The 24093-nt window shown below is 31.8% G+C and overlaps 1 protein-coding gene across 2 annotated transcripts in view; it reads left to right on the forward strand.

Moving 5' to 3' along the window:
* LOC123691649 overlaps positions 1 to 23297 on the forward strand; it is a 65071-nt gene extending 41774 nt beyond the window's left edge. The window contains exons 2-7 of one of the 2 annotated variants that reach the window (XM_045636150.1): positions 733 to 1095; positions 9582 to 9699; positions 15960 to 16129; positions 18634 to 18705; positions 21352 to 21438; positions 22885 to 23297. In XM_045636150.1, the coding sequence (XP_045492106.1) occupies positions 733 to 1095; positions 9582 to 9699; positions 15960 to 16129; positions 18634 to 18705; positions 21352 to 21419 (791 nt within the window). In that variant the 3' untranslated portion in view covers positions 21420 to 21438; positions 22885 to 23297. The remainder of the gene's footprint in view (positions 1 to 732; positions 1096 to 9581; positions 9700 to 15959; positions 16130 to 18633; positions 18706 to 21351; positions 21439 to 22884) is intronic. The other variant, XM_045636151.1, reaches the window with a different exon arrangement.
* Positions 23298 to 24093: the final 796 nt, after the last annotated feature.

Genomic DNA, 24093 nt, shown 5'->3' on the forward strand with positions numbered 1-24093 from the left:
ATTATTCGCCAACGTTTTTGGCATTGTCAATAAACAGTAGCATAAAGTTCATAAGTCAATTAATTTGAGTAAGAAATATACAAAGTTTCTTGAACAATATTTTGAAAGGACTTGTTATTCTTGTAACAAAACCAGGTTTTGATTTAGTTTGCAACTCCTTAAGAAATGCTGTACCCGTAATTATAATGTTTTAAACTTTAACTCAAACTTTCGTTATAGTAAAACATAATTAGCAATATGTTTCTTTCATTTGATGTTTGTTTGACCTACATAAAAAATAATGAAATAGTAGTAATAGTAATGTTTAGGTATTTTCATTAGTTTTATTTCAATACTAAGTTTATGCTCGATTTATAAATGCATTGTTCAAAATTTTAGTCTGTATTATCTATAACTATCTACTAATAAGTAAATCAAAAATCTATTAAAATAATTAAAGCATTTAGTCCATAAGAATGAACATACCTACTAACTAATAATGTATGGAGGCGGGCGTTGGCACCTGTGCCGCAGCTTATTTAAGCTTTTATGGGTGCCATCGTGCATAAAGTTTTTGTATCATGTGTATGTGTAAAAAATAAGAATGAACATACGATACAAACAAAATATGCAGCAAATGCTTATACTACAATAATATCTAATAATTATCGATATTCTACAATTTCCCAGCACTACGTGTGCAAAATAGATTTTTGCTTGACAAAATATTTATATTCCCTTTCTTTGTTACAGGACTGCACGCAGTGAAAATAGTTAAAGTGGTAGTGCCCGAAATAATTCAATATGGTGTGCAAGACGCGGTGATATTAGACTGTGATTACACATACGGTAACGACACATCAGGTCTGATGGTCAAATGGTTCTTTAAGAACAAGGCTCGGCCTGTATACCAATGGATTGCCAGCCAGAAGCCACAGGATATGGGCATCTTACGGGGCCGAGTGGACCTCTCGTATCGGGCTTCAAATGATCCTCTAAAGATGCATAGAGCGTTGAGGATAGTGAAACCAAATACAGATATATCTGGGGACTACACGTGTGTGGTCTCTACCTTCATGGAGGAGGAGTCTAGGACGAAACAAATGATTGTTTTCGGTGAGTGCTTTTTTGTTTATTACTATCATAATATTAACAACGATGCAGTTGTTGCAGAATTGCGTTGATGTATTCAGGTGTTTTAATTTTCACCTTTATTATTATCATAGATAAGGTTTGGTAATAATTAGGAAAATTCATTGTGAAAGTATAATGTAATGAATCGGAAAAATCTATCCATTGAAGTGAGTAGAATATCCAGTAGGTATAGTTTGAATTACTTGTGACTCTACTTGGATCGAAGTAAAAGTTTCTGGAATTATACGTAGCATGCATTTGTAAAATAATTCTATTATCAGTAAAAATGCAAATTTTTGTTAACGTTGATCTAAATTGACATTAAAAGGAGAATGGCGAAACTGGGCCTAACTGTTACAGAAATCATAATATATTTAAAATTCCTTATGTTATTTTTAGTAATTCTTGGTAAAATATTTATTTCTGATTCTATGGGAAAACAAATCTTTGAAAAAAAAGATAATGTGTTCACTACCGGCATTGTTATTTAGATTTCTATGACTACCGGTCTTATCAAGCAGAGATTGTCAGTGTTGTCAGGAGTAAAAAAGTCGAATATATCGATTAATACGAATGAATGTCTATATTTTATTTTTAATTTTATTTAATTCAAATGCTTTATAAATCAGAAGCAAAACTTAACTTATTTTTAACACATATCTTAATTTATTTAGATCATTCTATAAAATAAAAACAAATTATAACATTTTTATTTAGGTAGCTGGCCATTAATAAAATGTCAAATTATTAATCATAATTGTGTCAGTGATGAGTGATTTGTTTATGTTTGTTGTTTGACATTTGAGTGAAGTTTTAGGCCCTTCTCCCATTACGATACGCATAGGCGATTCAAGTATCCTGCAAGTCTCGAAGACTAGTCGCCGCGGAGTATCTCACATACATTTTTATGTAGGCTCGCACACTACGCTACTGGTATCCTACACGTCCGCGACTAGTATAGCACTACTCACCGTGTCGGTCGCTTTTGCATCGCGTCTCGACTCTCGCGCGTATCTCTTCGTTAGAAAGATAAAAATATCTAATAATCATGTTGTAGTTCTCGTTCGGCTACAAAAACTCTACAATTTATGTTTCTTTCAATATATGGATGAATCCAGTACTTCTTACTCTTACGTTGGCGTCTTCTATTTCTATAAAAAAGAAAAACTGCAAGAGCTTCTTCGTCACTGGAATTGCTTATTGCTCGACATAACGACGTAACTGTTGTTGCAATAAATAAATAAATGAATTATTATTATTATAACGTCGGTCCACAAAAACGAGGCACAATAATGATGAATTTAGTCATTTTTCAGTCGCATAATATGCGAGCATCGGGTAGCCAGCAAATATCTAAGTAGTTTTTTCTACGCGAGTATCGTATTCTAGAAGTATCGTACCTAATGGCAGAAGGGCCTTAGTAACGTTATATTCAAAATTGATCTTAATCAATATCCCAATATCTCTGCTATCCCATAGAAAAGATCTATAATTATTATATTCATAGAGCCTGTATATTTTTATCTATTTAATCACCCATAAATCATCAGTGTAACGATCAGGCCCAGAGTCCTATGGGAGTTTGCCATTCTCCTTTAAAATTATAGTTAGGTTTATAATAATCAAACAGAAATGGCGAGCTGCCATATTATAGCCGTAACAATTCTATCAACATTTATGAGATTGATAATGAAATAAAATAACGTATTGTAATTATTAATATTCACTTTAAATTATCTACTAATGACGCCACATGATATTTGTACTTTCATTATAATAAACCTCTAATTTAAATAAAGCACATAAAACGTAATTTGTTATTTAAATACTGGAACGATATTAACATAGAAATGGTCGACATAAACAAGGTTCCTATATTTATGGGATAAATAATATAACATTTAGGTATAGGTACCTAACATAGTGTGAAGTATAATTCTATAAAACTAAGTCCACCACCGTGTCTGCCTATCTGTTAGAGATAAACACAAAAACTTCTACACCGATTTTCTTTCTGTTTTATTTTATGGATAGCGTCGCATTATCGCATTATCCAGCTATGTTTAATTATGGTATCATAAGAATTTGCCAGTCAGTTCAATTCACGGCGTAAATTGACTGGGAATAAGAGGTCATACGGCCCTTGGCCTACTAACCATAGCGTAACTCGACGCCGAGACCAAAAAATACAGATTAAATTCTACAAAACTATCACTCGTCATCATTCCCCAATCTTACTCATCATAATCTAAAACAAAGAACATCTTGATAAAGTCTAGATTGCTTTTTATCTTAATCCCACGAAATTGAACCGAGTTCAGAGTTAATCCCTAATCAAGCTGGAACGTAAGTTGCAGGCTGACCTATTTAACTTGGTCCATTAGTGCGAAGACTAAATTAAAATCCATTTGGCCACATGTTTATGATGTATTGACGTTGGAGCGGCGTATATTGTTGAGTTTCCTGATTGCTTTCTGTGTGTTTTAAATGTTGCTGTTATTATAAATGGTGTAGTTTGAAAGGATAATGATAACCACGTATTTTATGTGTACCGATCGAATCTGGTTGAAATTTGGCATAAAGATATATTATTATAGTCAGCTTATCTCAAAAGCTACCTTGTGTGAGTTTGTATGGATTGTCATTTTAAAGGACTGACGGATGAAATTTGGCACGGTGATAGAATATTATAGTCTGTATTATCTCAAAGGCTCTTTTACATACTGTTTCCCGGAAAAATAACTGATTTGATCTGGACAAAATTTAACTTAGAGATTACATTCTGGTTTATTTGAAAGACTTTTATCCTAGTACCATGTAATTCAATCCATTTTAACATAGTTACTCAAGTTGCATGTATTTAAATTTTAGACGAATAATAGATTTTTATATTTAGTACCTACGTATAAGGTAATTTATTTCTACTTATATGCGGGGTTTCTATCAAGAGACAGTTCCGCTCATTTGCCTTCCTGTCGTGAACGTTACCTACGCTAATGTGAACTAGTATTCATATTTTTCCTCTGTACCCACTTCTCGCTTCGCTGGAGTTTTATTTAAAAAATAAAATAGATTTCAATTTTTGCAACCAAAGTTGTATTTTTGACTGTTTCCTTGGTATAGTGGTTAACGCGTGGGTCAATAAAAATAAAGAGGAAAGAATAAAAAAAAATATTTACCTTGAAATCTTTTAAACATAGTCTTAAGTATATAGGACGAAAATTATGTGCGCATTTATTTTTTACCTTGCTTTTTCAAAAGTGACATTAAAATTTCATCCATTTTCCATCACCTTCCCTTTAAATCTCCATTTCCCTGCATATTACATAAATTATGAAATGTTAATCAACTATGAAACTCCGCAGATTCACTTCCTTCCAAAGAACAACATTATAAATATTTAATTATTACACGAGCAACTGAGTAAGCGTCAAGTAAAACTGAAGGAAAGCATAAGTTTAAAACCATGCTCATATGTTGGAAACTTAATTCATTAAACTAATGGAGCGAGCCTGGAACCGATGTAATATTATAAAGCTTCAGAAGTTACATAGTCTTGAATTACATAGAGTCTAGAAGTTACATAGAGCAGTGGTGGCTCAGTGGTGAGACCTTAGACTTCGAATCGATAAGTCCGTGGTTCGAGACCAGGCGAGCGCGTAGGAAATAAATTGATTTTTCAATTTATCTGCGCATGTTGTAACATCACCACTGCTCGAACGGTGAAGGAAAACATCGTGAGGAAACCGACATGTCGAAGAATTAAAAAAAGTTCGACGACATGTGTCATCCGCCAACACGCACTTGGCCAGCGCGGTGGATTATGGCCTGTACCCTCATAGGAGGCCCGTGTCCCAGCAGTGGGAACGTATATGGGCTGATGATGATGATGATGATGATGATGATAGTCTTGAATAAAGTATGCATAGATTAAAGCAACATTTATTACAGAAACGACATAACAGAGAATGACAAAAAAATACAAGATAAAGCGTCTGTCTCTATACTATATCTAGTATAGTCTAATTCTTAGTTTATAAAAACCTCCAATAGGTACGCAAAATTGCAGTTATAATATAAAGATGATGTACTTGTTCAAGTACTTTCATAAAGATAATGTCAATAAATTTAACCGTATCTTTGGTAACACGAGTATTATAAATTGACATACTTATATGAATCGGTTAGTTTGTAGAAGCAACTCTCAAACCATGTAGCCGATAATTCAGAGAATAATGAAAGAACTTATCACAATGCAGTCTTGTTTATTTTAGAACATCGAAATTTCTAGAACACTGAGTTCCACTTTTAAAACGCTGACACACATTTCAACCAATATCAGAAACAAATTGAAATCGATAAAAGTTGACTAGACATTGTAAAACAAAACACGGTAAAGTTATATGGCGACCGAATTTCATATTTCGTCCGCTCGTAAAACGTTTTACTTACCGCATGACACGTACCTACTACCCTATAGCTTCAAGTATTCTGCAAGTTATAAGCATTTCACTCATTTAGTTATTATGATTTTAAATATCTGTATCTTAAGAGAAAATTGTTGATATTGTATTGCTCAAATAACATAGTATTTCAATATTATAAGCTCTATAGTCTATGCAATAAGGATTGTCTTTGTCCTCTTCCTGATCTTTGGTTTGTTTTGTATTGTTGCTTGCAAAATATTTATTTTTATCAGTTTCCAAGAGTTTTATTTTCTGAAATTTATTATTTAAATTTCTTAAATTCAAATTTTGCTAATTAAATGTATCTAATATTCGGTTACGGACCACAAAAACATATCTTCATCGTTCAAAACATAACCTAACCATTTAAAAACAAGATGTTATTCAGGTGATATTTTGCACCACAACCCATGTTTTTGTAAGGCTAAGCAAATTTTATCCGGGCTAGCATCTGCTATCCGCTTCGCATCTCTTTTTATGCCTCCTTGTATGGATTCCGATACGGAAGGAAATTGCAAATATCATATTCCCTTAGTTTTACGACCTTTTTGTAGACTCTCATAAGTTTATCCTGGCCCTTTGCCTGCTCTGACGTAAAAAAAAATCAGCCAAGGTTGCCACTGAAAAAAAAAACACAATCGTAATGTACCAACTTAAAAAAAAGTAATACATACTAAAATGTTACAACATTTTATCGTTCTAATTATAATCAGCAAATTATTCACAGAATATTAAAATGTCCCTAAAAGCATTTTTATTAATTCAAATATTATATAACCTCTTTATCGTTTATCAATTTGCTGGCACCAATACAATTTGAATTAAGAACGTAGTTTCGTCATTAATGCTAGAACGCGTTCGATATTCAAATTAGGCGCGCGAATTGAATAAAAATTTGTGTCGTGCCAACAGCTCATCAGATGGGAATTTTTAAGTGAAAATATAAATAAAAGTTTGAGAAAATCAGCTTTAATTTTGGAAGAATTTTGGATATATTGTTATTTAAAAACACGGTGTGGTGAGTTGCAAACATTTAAATAACTATGTAATCTATACTAATATTATAAAGCTGAAGAGTTTGTTTGTTTGAACGCGCTAATCTCGGGAACTACTGGTCCGATTTGAAAAATTATTTCGGTGTTAGATAGCTCATTTATCGAGGAAGGCGTATAGGCTATGTATCATCACGCTACGACCAACAGGAGTGGAGCCACGGGGGTGAAACCGCGCGGAGCAGCTAGTTATGTATACTTTAACATCGATTACCATAATATTAAGTAATGCGTAGTCTTTTGTCTCCCTAATTTTGTTTATAAATAAACTTTTTATTATTATTATACATATCTGTATAGGCTAAGCATTGTAAATATTAAATGAATAATTCACGGTAGGTAGGTATAATGAATAGGTATACGACATGTCCTAGGAAATTAGGAACGTTAGTAGGTAGCCGAATTTTACAACTATTAGCTATTATTTAATAATTTTCTTAGCACTGTAAGTTTGCCAAAGTAAATAAGTATGTAGATAAAGTATGTAGGCTTGTACATCATACCATTCTAAATTATGACGGTTTACATGAATAGAAGCATCCTCCACAACTCATATTATTCAGAAGCATTTTCCAAATTAAGCGCGGGAATGAACTAAATGAATGACGCATTCATATTATAAGCATTTCCAAAATTACGTTCTAATTTAATTGAGGATCGGAAAGGTGGAAAAACGGTTCTCCTGCATCCTGGTTTAATTGTTGTAAGTTAGTGGAAATTATTTTTTCTCGGGTGTTGAATATTTTTAAGCACATAATACACAGTTGACTAATATCATAACAATAAACTCAAACTCAAAAATAATTCGGTAATAATTCAGTTCACCTTTAGAGTTAGGTTCTCACGTAGGTTATTAATTTCATTGAAATTTCATTACAATTATAAACAATAAAAAATAATGCATACCTACTCCTCAAATAATACAAACCAAAATCACGTTAACTTGAAAACTCCAATTACAACAATTATTTGAACCTTATAATATACCCAGTTTCACAGTTAAAATAAACCTCGTTAGCTAGGTATATCAATTATTATCCGTAGATAATATACTATACGTACGTAATAACTTTTCGTGATCAAAATAGTCATGAGTACCTTCTTCAAATGAATTATTTACATCGCAAAAGAAATCGAAATTAGAGTCACTCAATTCATTACGTACGAAAAAATATTTCATCGGCATATTCCAGCTTTTGCAGGGAATTTTTAATATCAAAAGTACGGACAAAACATCCGTTCAAAATCAGGCCATCACAATAAATCTACCTGTACCTACTGTGAATAATATTTTTATATATGTGCCTGCATTCGCCCTAAACTTTTTGACAGTTTGAAAATTTACGGCACGATTTTTACGGCAACTTATATTATCGAAGTTGAGAAGTTGATGCTAATAAAAGAGTTTATTTGTGCATGTTTTGATTTACTGCGTGATAATGTGTAAATATATTATCACTATATCAGTAGGTAGGTAAGACGAGTTAATAATGCTTATTTAAACAATTTGTTATGATTGTAATTCAAATTACCTACAATAGTTTCTTGCAAAGCTGTAGGTTAATAGAGTTGCTTGTATACAAATATTGTATAGAAATAAAAACTATAATACTTAACAAACGTGAACAATGACAAATTTACAAAATAATATTTGCGACCAAAATATCTAGACATAGCACATATTAAAAGTTTAAATTGCACATAAAATATATAAACTAGGTTTGACTTTAAAAGAGTCCACTAAAACCTCAAACGTTTTGGGACAAAAAACTAAAGTTCAACACAAAAATGTAAGTAACATTAAGCCAAACAAGTAGAATTAAAACCGAAAACGGCAGCAAAAGTTCGCAACAAAGGCTAATTCGGCTTAAAAGTTAAATAAAAATGGGATACCAGAGACAGTTGGGAGGGAAATTGTTTTTGCTGTTACATAAACCTTGTTTATCGTATGCGCATGTTCACACTTCATTAGTTATCCTACCGATAGAATAATTATAATTGTGGTGTTTTTCTTGATATAATTACGAATGTACCCTCATAGAAAGCACGTGCTCCAGCAGTGGGTATGGTAATTATTTCAAACTAGCTGTGCTCCGAGGTTTCAACGGCATTGCTCCGCTCCTGTTGATCTTAGGGTGGTAATATTATGCCTATAACTTTCTTTCCTAGACCTAGACCAGTAGTTAGTGAGATTAGCGCGTTCAAACAAACTCTTCAGCTTTATAATAATAGTATAGATTTATGCGGTAAAAAAGTTTAGATAGATCTAAAACTAAAATGTTTGAATTAGAAAGAAATAGACCTAGTATTACTTGGGAATTATGTTGCATTCTACTAGGGAAATTATTAACAAAATGGCACTAGTAATTCCGGAATTTACATTGTAAAACAGGCAAAAATATATTTCCTCTTCTAAAGTATAATACTAATGAATGTAATATTGAGTAAATGAGGAATATTGATGTTCATCGGTTGATTGACATTACAAGATTTTTCATCATGTAGAACTCGATAATATTACGTCATGATAACATCATTAATATTACTTATTCATTCTTTAAACAATTTTACGTCGATTTATTGTAGCTACTTTTGGACAGACTGTTCAATCATGATAATAGTATATTGGTTGTGGTTAGTAAGAAAATTTATATTTGGACGGTATTCAAATATTTACATTATAGTACAAGACGTGCAAAGTGAATGTCATCGTTCATTTATTGGTTAACATTATTAAAGAAAAAAGTTGATGACTGATGTCTTCAACATTCCTAAATAAGTGAATTTTATTACGACATGAAAATAACAACTTCATTCTATTATTAGATACTTTCGTTAAAGAACAACATGAACAACTGAGTAAAAAATTACTTTTTTTTCGTCTTCTACTATAACAGTGCTTACCATTTATTTTACATGCAACTTTCATTAATCCCATATAACATTGCAGTGCCAGAGACGAATTTCCGTCTCATACAAAACAAGACTGACGATGACACCGTGAATGTCATCTGCGCGGCGGACGGTGCCTTCCCCGCGCCGAACCTCACGCTCGCGACGCCAGAGAGGTGAGTCTACTAATTGTGAGAGGATGGGTTGTGTTTTTTGCTGAAACATAAAGAAACTCATATAGTACGATTCAAACTTAATGGCGGCTCGGAGCATTGTACGATCCGATGCGCAGAAAACAATTTTAGGTATTAGCGGGACGATAATGGACCTGTGCGCTCCCGCACTCGCACCTGCACCTAACTTCCGAGCTATGCTATTAAGTTTGAATCGTACTGTAGCTTTGGTTTGACTGATTGTGGAAGGATGTGGAAGGAGGGGTATTGCTTTAGCTGAAACATAAAGAAACACAAATCTTTCGTTGTACTTCATTATCTATGAATTTAGAGATGATGAGGTACAATGCAATATTTGCACACCCAATCAATGGGTAGAATGTATTAGCCACATAATATTGTAATTTAAAGATCTATAATTTGTACTACCTACATTCTTGCAAATAATTAATATACTTAATTTGAATTTGAATTTGAATGAAAGTTTTGAGTTTTTTTTAAGTTTAATGAAAATATTGTTTTCATGTGAAGCTCATATAATATAAAAGATAGGTACCTACTATAAATGAGCTTCACATGATAGTAATATTTTTCTTTTTTAATCCTCAAATAATATGATGTTAAATAGGATAGATATCTTAGATAATCACATTTGAAGGTAAAATATTTCAAATATTATTTATCGTACTCTTAAGGCCACATAACTTTGATAAATTGTGTTTCATCCCGTTCCCAGAGAACTATAATCACTATCCCATGATCATCTTACATAAAATGTAATTATTCACAATGAACGAGTCGAGATATTTGGCTTTGAAACAAACCCAGTTAACCGCAAATCGCTGAGATTCTATATTATTATTATATATTCTTCCGTGCGGCCAAGGGTAATCAGATTATTGTGAATCGGATTAACTGACGATTATGGACTAAGAGGCTTGTACTAAACGATTAGCATGTAAATATATGGAATTTAACTGAAACAGACAGGATGAAACGAATTAAAAGCAGGGCAAAGCCTGTTGTAGTGTAAAAATACATTACGGTGAAATATTAATAGTGCCCAAAATCCTTAGAACTTTAAAATATTAATGGTATACAACATTGTTTGAAATACAGAGAAATCTAAAGATAGACAAGGGAAAACTAAACTTAGTAGCAGGCTTTAATAATTTTATTAATATGCATAATAATGGATGTAAGTGATGTAAATCTATCTAGAAACAGGCCTCCTGGAAGGTCGTAATCCAGTCGGTATGATGGGCAAATTCGGGGTGAGGGATGTCACAGGTCATCGAAATTTTAGTTCTTGTTTATGACGGTTTCCTTGCGATGTTTTCTGTCAATGGTTATAGCGGTTATCATATTATTATAATGTGAAGCAGAAATGAAAAAAAAAAAAAAACAATTAATGTTTTGTAAACTCTCCTATTTATCGATTCTCTGACTTTAAGATTGAAGCCCAAAGCCTTTAACTAGTATCTACTCACTGCTGTCAAATCCTTTTATAACAGTTATATTTGTGCTTTACATTGTAAATTCAAAACAAAAATATATTTCAACAAAACGTCATATATTTATTATATATAATAAATATTAATATTAATTATTGTCATATATATATGACAATAATTAGAGATAACATTATTATATTTCATGGAAACATTGCGGTACTGATTATTATTAATACGGTCCACATAGTTAATTTACTATTTATCTACTACTAATAAATAATTAGTACGTTTTTGCCACGCCTCTTCACTGTTTAATTTTGTCTCTAAATATACAATACAACGTTTAATTCAATTTAACTGTACATTATTTCACCACTAATAATGTCACCTATGCAAAAAAATATAATATATCAAATATACAGAGGAATATACTTAGTTTTTATTTTCATTAATATTGATATCTATATATTTCAATTAATTCAATTATAACAATCCAATGCTTTATAAATGATAATTTTTAAAGAACCCATAAAATCAATCGCCAGTCCGATCCGTCTCCTGTTCGTATTTTCCTATTCTTTAAAAATTTCTCGATATCTACCTATACATTCCGTAGGTAATTTAAACAATGATACTACTCAACTCTCAAATACCATTGTTTATAATCAAAACAGTTTATCTTAAAAGCAATTCTAGTCCAAACCTTTAGAGGATATTATGCAAGAGCGTGACAAGCGTGCAAAATTATAGATGTTCTACCGTCAAGATAGCAGATTACCTTTATAGGGGGATTGCCCGTCACCCCTTCCATGATAAAAAGATATAGTATTTATGCAACCGCACTGCGCAATGCGGATCTACTGCAATTTTAAGGGTTTTAGTAAGGAATTATTAAGATGAGGTTTTTGGGAAAGAACGGCATGCTGTTAACGGAAAGTTCGTTTGATTAATTATGATGCTGTTTTAGTATCTGCAAACAATTTTAAAATGTATAGACGAACATATATATAACTAGGTTTCCGCCCGCGGCTTCTCCCGCGCAGTGAAAGAAAAAACCACATAGTTCCCGTTCCCGTGGGATTTCCGGGATTGCGTCATTTTCTCGAGATAAAAAGTAGCCTATGTCCTTTCTCGGGTATCAAAATATCTCCACACCAAATTTCATGAAAATTGGTTCAGTATTTTAGGCGTGATTGAGTAACAGACAGACAGAGTTACTTTCGCATTTATAATATTAGTATGGATTGCACACACAAATAATAATTATTGACGAATTTAAAATCTACTCAAGATTGTCATTGTGTTGTTGAAAAATTTTGAATAATTTATGACCCTATCTGCGAATTGATCTATTATTAAAGAGGTTTATTAATCAAGAGTATCTATTTAATAATATATAGATACTAAAATATTATCTGTATATTATTAAATAGATACTCTACTACCACTAGCGGCTGAAAATAACTTTTCACACTAGAATCGAAGCCTTTAAATATAGTTTGCATATTGCGTCAATTTAAACGAAGTTAAAACTATCGTTTCCATACTATCAAATATTTTCATACAAAATAGAAAGTATTCAAATATATTATATACTGTAGGAATAGCTTATTACCGTTTTCCCAAATAATTCATACCTACAAAAATATTTTATAATAATTGTTTTTTTTTTTAAATAACAAAACCGCCTTCAAATCAGGTCAGAACTGGTAAAAAATGAAACGAGACCAAGCGAAATCCTTTAAAAAAAGCCATCAAAATCGGTTCATCCAGCCGAAAGTTCTCAGGTAACAAACTGAAAAATAGTCGAATTGAGAAGATCCCTTTTTTTGAAACTGGTTTGAATATATTAGCATAGTTATTGACGGTAGTATGTAAAGGAAAATGTCATCCCATGAATTCCTACGGAGCGCTTATTACAGTCTCATTATGAAGCTAATTAAAATAGCATGGTTAAGTAATCTCATATACCTTAATTTCGATACAGGAGGTCATACAGGCATTCCTCCAGCGGTATGCTTTGCTATAATTTGCTTTATCTGCTATATTGGCATGTAAATAGAAACAGTGTAATATCCTTGTAAAGGACAGGGAAAATTATCAAATTTCTGTTACATTATTGAAGTGAAAACTTCTTTAGCGGCGTTGGGTAAAAAATCTTAAACTCGCGTCAGGACACGTGGCCTGATCGAAAAAGCGTAAGACGGATTTTTTTTAGCCCTTATATTCCATGCGTAAGACGGATACCATTCCAAAATATCAAACATGCTGAACGTTATTATTCAAGTTTACACTTCTTCCGGCACTCCCGGAGTGCAACCCGTCTTTTTTTAGCTACATTAGATAGATCCTTGGGAGATATTTTAAATATAGCATCTTTTTGTAAGAGCCAAGTTTTTGCGTAAATCAGAAGAATTTACAAGACATCGAGCGTGCGTAAAAATCTAATCTATTTGACGACCGTATCACATAGAATGTAGAGATTATTTTTATGCATTTTTTGTAAATAGCACATCATAAATATTAGTTCCATAGTGATTCAATTCGATTATACAACCCGTTCTGATCATGAACAGCCTTTCATAAATTGAACCCCCAATTTTATTGCCGTTTCCAAACGAAACGCACCAATTTGGCTTTTAAATGCTTATAACTATTTGCATAAATGTGGAAATAATTTGACACTCCATTTAGTCCGATCGTGTTTATTGGCTTGGAAAATAAACACCTGTGTCGGATTTGAAGGCTTTAGTTCAGAGTTGCGTAATGTGGAACCGTTCTGGAAATTGGGTCATATTGTTACCTGTAAGTAAATTTTACAACTTAGTTACGTAATGCGTACGACATATTTTATAGTAACGTGTTGGAGATTAACTATACGCACACGGGTTTGAATATATTTTATATACCTATGTAGGTAACTATATGTATAGGTACTACTTTAATTAAGTACAAATACTACTATATTTTAATTTGTAACTGTGATCCGCGGTTTCACATGCGGATAAAACAACGTACAAAAACTTTGATCATTTATTATTTTTCATGTAAGTAGAACGTTGATTTTTGACCTTGAGTCTTCGATTATTTTCATTTTTAATTACACCCACATCGGTGTCGCGTTTTTGAAAACGTAACAGACAGACATGCTAAGTTGGGAAATTAAAAATACTTAAAAAACTTTAAGGTCACAGTTATGTAAAGCATTTAAATTATAACATTGGATAAATACATATTTTATGCTGAATTATGAAAACATAATAACAATAGGCACCATGATAGTATGATGACTTTTGTACAAAGCTAAACTAACAACATAAGTTCACAAAACTCATTATGGTGCATATCAAATAAATTCACTCAACTTCTTTGACGCGAGTTTGCTTTTTATGTTTGAATGGAAATAATAGTCTGTTTGTACATTAAATGAAGCCGACACCTTCATAGTGAAATTCTTTTAATTATACCCCTCTATTCATATTCATTCATGTTCACGTTGCAAGTTTTTATTTCAAATGATTTCATACTTGATTATAATCATCGTAGCTTGTTCACGTTCAAAGCATTATGTAAATCGTATTATGCTAGGCATTGGAAAATAAATCTAAGTCACTAAAAGTATTAACGTGTTCGTCGGGACTGAAAACAAAAATAGCTCAACATTTTTTTTTAGTCTAGGCTATGCGAAATTTATTTATTTAAAGTTTTATTCGTAGTCACTTTTTAATGGCAAGGTAATTGAAGCAAAAGCTGCTATATACGTCTACGTGTTATTTAGTATATTGCCTTCAATACCAAGTATAATATAAGCATATTTCTGGCATTTTATATTTGAGTGAGTATCTGTATTTTTGCTACGGAACCATTATATAAGAATAGGACAAATTGGACGCATTTGAAATACCAGGATGAATTTATTACAATAAATATCTTTGTATTCATAAATAATACGTTCTTACTTATCCACTAGGCACTATTAGGTATATACATTTTTCGTACATATTATACGCATGAGATATATTTTTCCGCTTCTTCTGTACTGCATTTAATTCAAATCTTAGGTACTTAATTCTATTGTCTTCCATTGTGAAATAGAACCGATTTTCGATAACCCAGCCCTTTTGATCATTTGACCCGTAACAAACATCTTACTTAATTCAATACGAAACTACAATTCTGCGGTATAAAAGGATTTTCTTCGTGATTCCCAGAACTAGGTTAAGATTAATAAAGAAATGAGTTTTCGAGGGTATTTGGCAAAGCATCGGTGATTAAAAGTAAGAGCTTTTGTCACCTGGGGCGCTGCCAAGGCCCACCTACAAAATTACTTTATTAAACGTCGTTTTCATAACCCACATGATATATCACGCCTTCCGCTACGTATGAGAGCAATAAATTTATGGAATTATATGTTATTATTATTCCCTTGCTGCAATTATTTTGGGGATATCTAGCCGATTTATTTATCAATGTTGTGCAGTTAATATGGTTATTAATATACGTTGATGATTTAGTGGGTTTGTAATAAGGTTGTGTTATTTAAATATCTATAAACATGTTAAGCATTGTTTATTGTATTTTTATAATAAGAATGACAATATTATTTAAATTTAGAAAATTATTTGCAGATGTAAATTTTATGCATGAAACAGATATACTGAATACGAAAAAAGCTACACCGAATTTGAACTTTATAACAACATTCTTTCAACCATGTAAGACATACTATATATACATAAAATTGATATACCTATCCTTCCAAATAATAGCTTCTAAGTCACAAAACACTCAAACAAATATTTCTTCTAGGCGTTTAGACGGCGTAGCTCACCGGTTAAAACTGGTGAACGGCAGATACTCCGCCGTCGCTTCCGTGACGTTACTGGACGCAGACCTGCCTTCTCCTGCTGAGTTCATCTGTACCTTGAGGATACCGCAGGCGAAGTATGCGGTTAGGAAAGAAGCTATTTATTATCCAGGTAAGGAAAAGCTTTTAGAAATGGTGGAATGATTGACTTTACTAGATGTGTTCTGCCAATATTATCTGCATGATGAGGATACCGCAGGCGAAGTGTGCGGTTAGGAAAGAAGCTATTTATTATCCAGGCAAGGAATTAAGAAATTTCTCACGGTTGAAGGTAGGAGATTTTACCGGGATGGGTCTTGGGGAATTGTGAAAATTTGGAGGAAGATTCAATCTGGGCGGTGTGCAGGCATTGTGTCGTTGTATTCGAATTTGTGTTTTTAAACTTATCCGTTCAAAAGCTCTATCTAATGTGTTGATAAAATCCTTTTTATCAGAATTCTTATGTAAACTTAAAATTGATAAAATAATTGATTATTTACCTAACTTTGATCAATCATTTACAAGCTACTTCGCGAAGAAATTGCCTCGCGAGGCTGCTCGCTGTGTGGATCCGCCTTTACAATATAATCATTATGATGTATGCAGAATTTTTATTATCACTTGCACGTCGTGATTATCCACACGATCCTTTTTAATAAATAACAATACACGTAATACAACAGATTAATAAACATAAAATGTTTTAATAACAAACAAATCCCGTCATTACATTTTACCGGGCAACAATTGTTACCACAATAAAAGCGCAATTCCCTGTTTTTTACGTAAATGAAAATTTAAAGTCGCGGGATAACGTCGGCGACAGAACCACAAAGATGTTTGTTTATTTAAGACGAGCAATTTAAGCGCTTTATAGCTCATTAAAGCGAAAGAATAAGGAAATATATTTTTCAAGGTAGGCATGAAAATAACAATTTCGGGTATAAATTGCTGCGGGAACATTAAAGCTTTTTATCAGAGCCAAGTTTGTCCAGGCTATCTAAACTGTTGGGTGGATGGCACATTTCCTGCAGTGCTCTCGAATAATTTTATGCTTCGTTTAAGCTATTGTTGGAAAAATCCTCTTGGAAGGGAGGGAAATGTGCCTTTGTAATTAATGTTTACGTTGTTGACAAGTTTTATTTATGAGCTAGTTGTGATATTGTGTTGCTTTTACAAGAATGTTTAGAACCGTTTTGTTGGAACGGAGTTTCAGTTGTGACTTTACGTAAAAATGTACACAAAGGATGTTATTGTTTTGGTGAATATATATGATTTCAAGTATTTAAAAGCATATTTTCGAAACCAAAAATATAAACTAACCTTATTGTGAACTTGTACAATACTATTTTATTGTATAGCCATCATGTCAAAATGTCGAATATTTTTTTTTACTTTATACGAGTTAAAAAAGAGTCTTTACCACCAGTTTTCTTTTCTATATAAAAAGCCATTAACTACACAACACCTTTTGAAGCTTCCGCGCAAAATTAAAAACATTTAATTAATTTTTCATAAAATCTTCTCATTCAGTCATTTGATAGGGCTTCGATTCATCATTTAATTAGTAAATAAGCGTGCTTTGAATCTGTATTCAACTGTCAATATTTGTATCGGAAGCGTATAGATTACAAGCCAGAATCAATACAATGTTCCGAATGGGGTTTCATTAATTAGAATAATACAAAACCTTTTTTCGCAGATAATATCGCTTATATACAAAGAAAAATGTTATAATAGAGATGCTTTTTTCATCGAAAGTAGGAAATACACACATTAAATAATAATATCTATAGTTAAGAACATACGATTTAATACGACAAAGTCTACTGAAATTATGGTAATGTCACCAAATTCGTTTTGATTTCTAATCCGTTTAAAATGGCTCTTAATCGAGTCCAAAGTAAGCGGTTACTTCCAAGCATACAAACATACAGGTGAAGCTAATAAAGCGTGTTAAAAAGAAACATTTTGAAATTTCATAGACTTAATATTCTGTTGAATTAAATCTTTCCTTAAATGTTTAATTAAAAAGGAAAAACGTGGAAATTTCATCATTTTAACTAGATTACTCGACTCGAGATAAGAATAAAGTGAGGAGGCGACACGTCCCAGGTGATAAGTAGATGTCACTCATTTGCTTCCTAAACAATTAGGAGAATTTACGCTGAAAATATAGCATGGAGTATTCAGGGTCGAGTGTCGACGTTATAAGGTGAATTTTTTGATACTCTATGAAGAAGGGAACATAGAGTACATAGCATATAATATTATAAGTATTTGTCCATTTATATTAGGTAATTAAATTGTTATATACAATATTTTTTCGTTACCGTTACATTTATTTATGAGAGGTTAAACTAGAACAAGACTTTTAATAATAATTTGGCTTAAGGTACATCAGGTTAAACAATAATCAATTAAATATTTCATACCTAATTTGATTCACTTTACTCCATCCATCATAAAATAATACCTACATCATAATTAATAAAGTCTAATTCTTTGTTTAACGTAAGAACAGCTGATTCTATTTAAATGCTTTTTACATAGATAAAATGTAATTCGAAATTTATATTTTATTACTTTTCCTTGTCCCTATTTGAGTAAGAAACTAAACAAACGCATTGTTCTCAGGTCCCATAAGTACAACGCCAGAAATGCCAACCGCAGCTGACATGCAGTTAGCGGCAGCCGTCGGTTCTAGAGGTAATTATTTTGTTTTAAATAGTTTTAGTGTTAATTATATTGATGATTGGTAAATTTTGCATTATGTTTATAATAAATTGTAATTATTTTCAATATTCTTTGTTAGTAGATGCTAAAGCTGATTACTTGACAGACTACAGAATTTAAAGAACCGAGATGACAAATTAAGTTTTTATTTGAAGTTGCAAATTGTCCCTATGTTATCAAACTAAAACATTTATTTATTCAATTAGACTTCTTCTAGAAGCACTTTTGATGACATAACATATTTTTAACATTTACCACCGATTCAGAAAGCAGTATCAGCTATGGAGAAGACCCGACAAGAAACTCCACGCAAACTAAGATTCTAATCTGTAACAGTATGTAATATTGTAATAAAAAAAAAATCATAAACAGTGAAGTTTAACGTAATAAAAGCATAATAATGTTTTCATCCTATAAACTTGATTTGGATTGAGGTAAACATATCAGCTCATTAATAAAGCCCGTGTGATGTTATTGATTTTAAACTAAAGGTAATTTAATATCACACCCAAAGCCACAGTGATATAAACAAATTAAATCATTGCAAACGTTTCTTCCTCTTGTAAAAGAAACGATGGAAATTCCATAATAACAGGTTTTTATTTGTCACCAATAATTATAAATATGCAACGAATCTCTTTGAAATTCAGTGAACAGCATAAGTACATAGAAAAAACTATGAACCGATTCATTTGTGTTAAAATGTATATTTTATGATATAATAGGTACTAATTTCTTTCAATGCTTATAATTTATTGTGTATCGCAATTGGGCCGATTAAACGAGCCGTTTCTGCGTAAAATACTAACAAATATACATCCAGTTCACTATTATGACTGACTTACGTACGTATTATTGAGCCCCGAGCGGCCAGATCGGGCCACGACAAAATAAATTTTATATTGTGTCTCTGATTCCGGGGGCTGTGTTATTAATGCTATTTGTAGTAAACTTGAAACAATACGTTCTCAAATTTAAATAACCCTATCTCAACAAATCATCAATCCAATGAATTCAAATTGAAATCTTTAAATCCATCTCAATGGCCAAGTCAAACAGTAAATGGTGTCGATTATATTTGAACAATCAATTCTGTGATTAAATCAAAACAAGCTTAGGGAAGATTTCGCTTAAGTATATTTCCAATTAATGTTAATTTCTATCTATTGAATTAGGATATTTATTGTTTAATTTGTCCAAGTATTAATGTTTTAGTTTGGAGATCAAATTCTAATTTAAAGGTTATGTGTATAGTTATTAGTTCTTCTGCGTAAATATAAATCTAGATACCTACAGTAAGAATTAAAGACTTTCTGATTAAACTCAAACATTTATTTATTTAATTGGACTTCTTCTAGAAGCGCCTTTGAAGTAGTTTTATCATTTACCACTGTAAAATCATTAAAGTCGATGAAAGCACTTTGCTTTAGCATATTTTCATTTTTCATCTACCCTATTTATCTTCACCCTGTATATCACACCTAATACTAAAAGGTACATGAACAAATAACTTTTAACATAAACATTGCATCAATGTTATCAATGACTAGCTGCGCCCCGCGGTTTCACCTGCGTGGCTCCGCTTCTGTTGGTCTTAGCCTGATGATATACAGCCTATTATTCTTTCAGCCTTCCTCGATAAATGGGCTATGGGATAAATTTTTAAAATTGGACCACCAATTCCTGAGATTAGCGCGTTCAATCAAACAAAGAAACAAGCTCTTCAGCTTTATAATAATAGATTTAACTTCCATCATACTAAACTTTACAGATTACATTTTTACCAACAATGATATTGATTTAAACGCAAGCTTCTATAATAGAATCTATGAAATAACACCCCATAATCTTTAAAGTCTGATAACCTATTCCACTTACAAAATATTACTATCACAATTCTTACACGTCAAATGCGATTTCACATATTGTCCAATTTACGTAACACGATAATCTCTCTACTAAATGCGTTTCCGTTAAACATCGAAGGAATTATGTTAAATCCGTTCCGATTTGTAACTGAATTGAATATTATGGTCATAATATAGGGCATTGAGTTTAGAGTATATGGACGTAATTGTTGTTATTTGTGAGGTTGTACTTTTCTATTGTTTGACCTTTACACATTTTTATCTTTACTTGCATCGTGAAATACATAATTTGGTTACAAATAGACAAACGATTTTATTACTATTAAAAGATTGTCTAGGTATATTTAAAAAAAATGTACTTCGTATCAATAATTTATTGATAATGCTATTACTACTAGCATTTTTTTTTTTTTTATTTTTTTTTTTATTCAAGATTAGGCAAGCATTTGACCATCGCTTCGCCTGATGGAAAGCGATAAGCATGGTCTAGGATGGAACATGCTGACCTAATAGATGCCTATTCACTTTTCTTTTGAATAAGTCCAGATTATAATTATAAGGAAACACGCAGGCCGGAAGATTGTTCCATTCCCTACTGGTAGGTACGCACGAGAAAGGAAGAAGCGTTCTTTCGGTCAATTTTATAGTTAAATAACACGGACTTATGATCAGAGAAAACGGTGGTGATGTGAAATAAGAGCTAATTTATTTAAAGTAATTAATACTGTTCTAATTATTTTATTTGTTCCAGGTTCGACCATCTATTCAGCTTTGTCGATCATATTCATGCCTGTCATTGCACAGATCTGTTTATCATAGACCAGACGCCGTTCAAGAGGTAATTATGACTAAAATATACAATTTTTTTATATAATCAAAATATTTTAATACTTGATGTAGCTTGTAATTATAAATTTTTAGTTTTTATAAAACTTCCTTTTATTTTTTAGTGTGTTTACAACAATTAATGAAATGAATTGACAATGAAATGAAATACGTATGTAAAAATATTGTATTTTTATTTCTTACTAGTGGTCCGCCCCAGCTTCGCCCGTGGTGCATGTTTACGTTTTCTCTACATAAAATCCATCCTCGTACTTCAAGAAATATAATAAAAAAAGAATTATCGAAATCGGTTCAGCCGTTCTCGAGTTATGCGCTTACCAACACATTTTGCGATTCATTTTTATATGTGGGGATGGTGTAAATAAAAAGCCGAAATCGCCCAATCGATTTATTTCCCAGACACCGGTTACATATCAAAAATACATTTCAACAATCCTCCATTACAATTACATCGTACCCCAAAAAAAACACAGTCAAGTCATAGACAACATAGATCGTTCTACAGTCTACAGATAACATATCCACAGATTAAATAATAGAAAAGCACAGACTAAAAATAAAAGTAGTTATGAAATACAATCTTAATTATTTATCCTATTCCCACATATAAGTTTTTTTATATATAAGTTCGTTACACTCATATTATTTTCTTTCCTATCTTCTTCGTTCAAGAATTTATTTCGTTCCACTACTATTATAAAGTACCTACAAAAAGAGTCATATTTTACCCTTATTTATTATACGTTCAATATGTGCCCATATTTATATCTTGATTAATAACACACCATTAATTAAACAAGAATCGCGGAGTTGAGCAAAACTTGCGGCTAATGACGTCACGATTGAGGCCAACATGAGTGTCACAATTAGCAATGATTGAACACTAAACTTGCCCCAATTTGTATGCAAACACTGCTTTTTTAGATGTAACACTATCTATAATTTTTTTTTATACAATTAAAGAATATATTAATAGTAAAAGTTAAATAGTATTGACAAGAGCTGATATAAATTGGTATGTTTCATAGTAAAACTTAGAATATCAAACGATTGAAGTATCCAACCTTTATTAAAACAGACTAATAATATAAAGTAGTTGTTTCCAATATTTGTCTTTTAATTACTTTGTCTGTAACAACAAGACTTCAAATTTAAACAAGAAAAATATGTATTAAAAATATGTCATATGCAATATAGGTACCTACTTACTCATTTTAATATATTAATTTTAATAACGGTCATTTTCATTTCATTGTCAATTCGATTCCCAAATTAAATAGTTTGCTTATAAATAAGCGACAATTCACTTTGGTTTTTACAAAATGTTATTAATTAATATTCCTTGAAAATTTTATCGATTCAAGTCAGACATTAAAAGAAGTATCTTTTTCTTTTACAACACAGATATCGTGACATTAAATAATTTTTCTAATTGCAGGTTTTTCGCAGCTGAGGTTTCGATCTCTAGCCATTTCCAAAGGCGGTGTCTAAAATTAAATGTATTTAGATAATTCACAAACTTATTGATGTATAAATTTTCGTTACAATATAGTGGAAATCGCAATTTATGTTTGTAATATACTTTTTAGGTGTATTTAGTGTTTCTTTATAGATAAATGTTTCACCAAAGGAATTTATTGTTTTAAATGTTTAGTAGATATGACGAGGATGTTCAATTTAGATAATTATTAGAAGCTGTTTAAAGGGTTCCATAACAAAATGTATAAGTAGTATTCAAATGTTCATGTTTAAGTGAATTTTATAATAAACTAGCTTTCAACCCCCGGCTTCGCCCGCGCAGTCAAATAAAAACCCGCATAGTTCCCGTTCCTGTGGGATTTCCGGGATAAAAACTATCTATGTCCCGGGGTAAGTAGCCTATGTCCTTTCTCGGGTATCAAAATATCTCTATACCAAATTTCATGCAAATTGGTTCATTAGTTAAGGCGTGATTGAGTAACAGACAGACAGACAGAGTTACTTTCGCATTTATAATATTAGTAGATATGGATTCATAAGTTTCTTCATATAAAGTTTATACATAACTATGACTAGACTTATGTTAGAAGCTTTGTGATTTATATTCATATTAGAAAAGTTGCATTATAGTATGGGAAAATTAATTTATTCAGATCGAATAATTCGTGTAGTTTTGAAAGTTGCTACAGTTATTCCTAAAGATGTCCAGATGAATATACTAAAAGCCCCCGAGGGAGGGACACAAGCCGGCGGCGGGGGAGGGGGGGAAAGGTCTCTTTTTCAAGGTTTTTGCTTGTAACTCGAAATTTTTTTCATAATATATCTTTAGTGACTTCTACATTAATTATCTACATTAAATTTCCTATAAATTACGTCTCAACATTTTTACTGTACGATCAATACTTTAGGAGATACAGAGTATTAAAGGTAAGAAAAATAAGAAACAACATAGTTTTACAAATTTTAATTATAAAAAGAAATAACATCTTTTTTTGCACGAGTATGCCGACTTATTAGTCAAATTGTGTTTCATCTTCGTCATCTTTATCACTAACATCGATAGGGGGTCCATTAGTACAAGCTCCTAGGCAGCCGTTACAGATAAGACTACACATAATGCCCGCTTTTCGGCAACTGCATTTTCCGGAACATCCACTTTTACATCGGC

This window comes from Colias croceus, chromosome 5 (genome assembly GCF_905220415.1).
Source record: "Colias croceus chromosome 5, ilColCroc2.1".
In the NCBI taxonomy this organism is placed as follows: domain Eukaryota; kingdom Metazoa; phylum Arthropoda; class Insecta; order Lepidoptera; family Pieridae; genus Colias; species Colias croceus.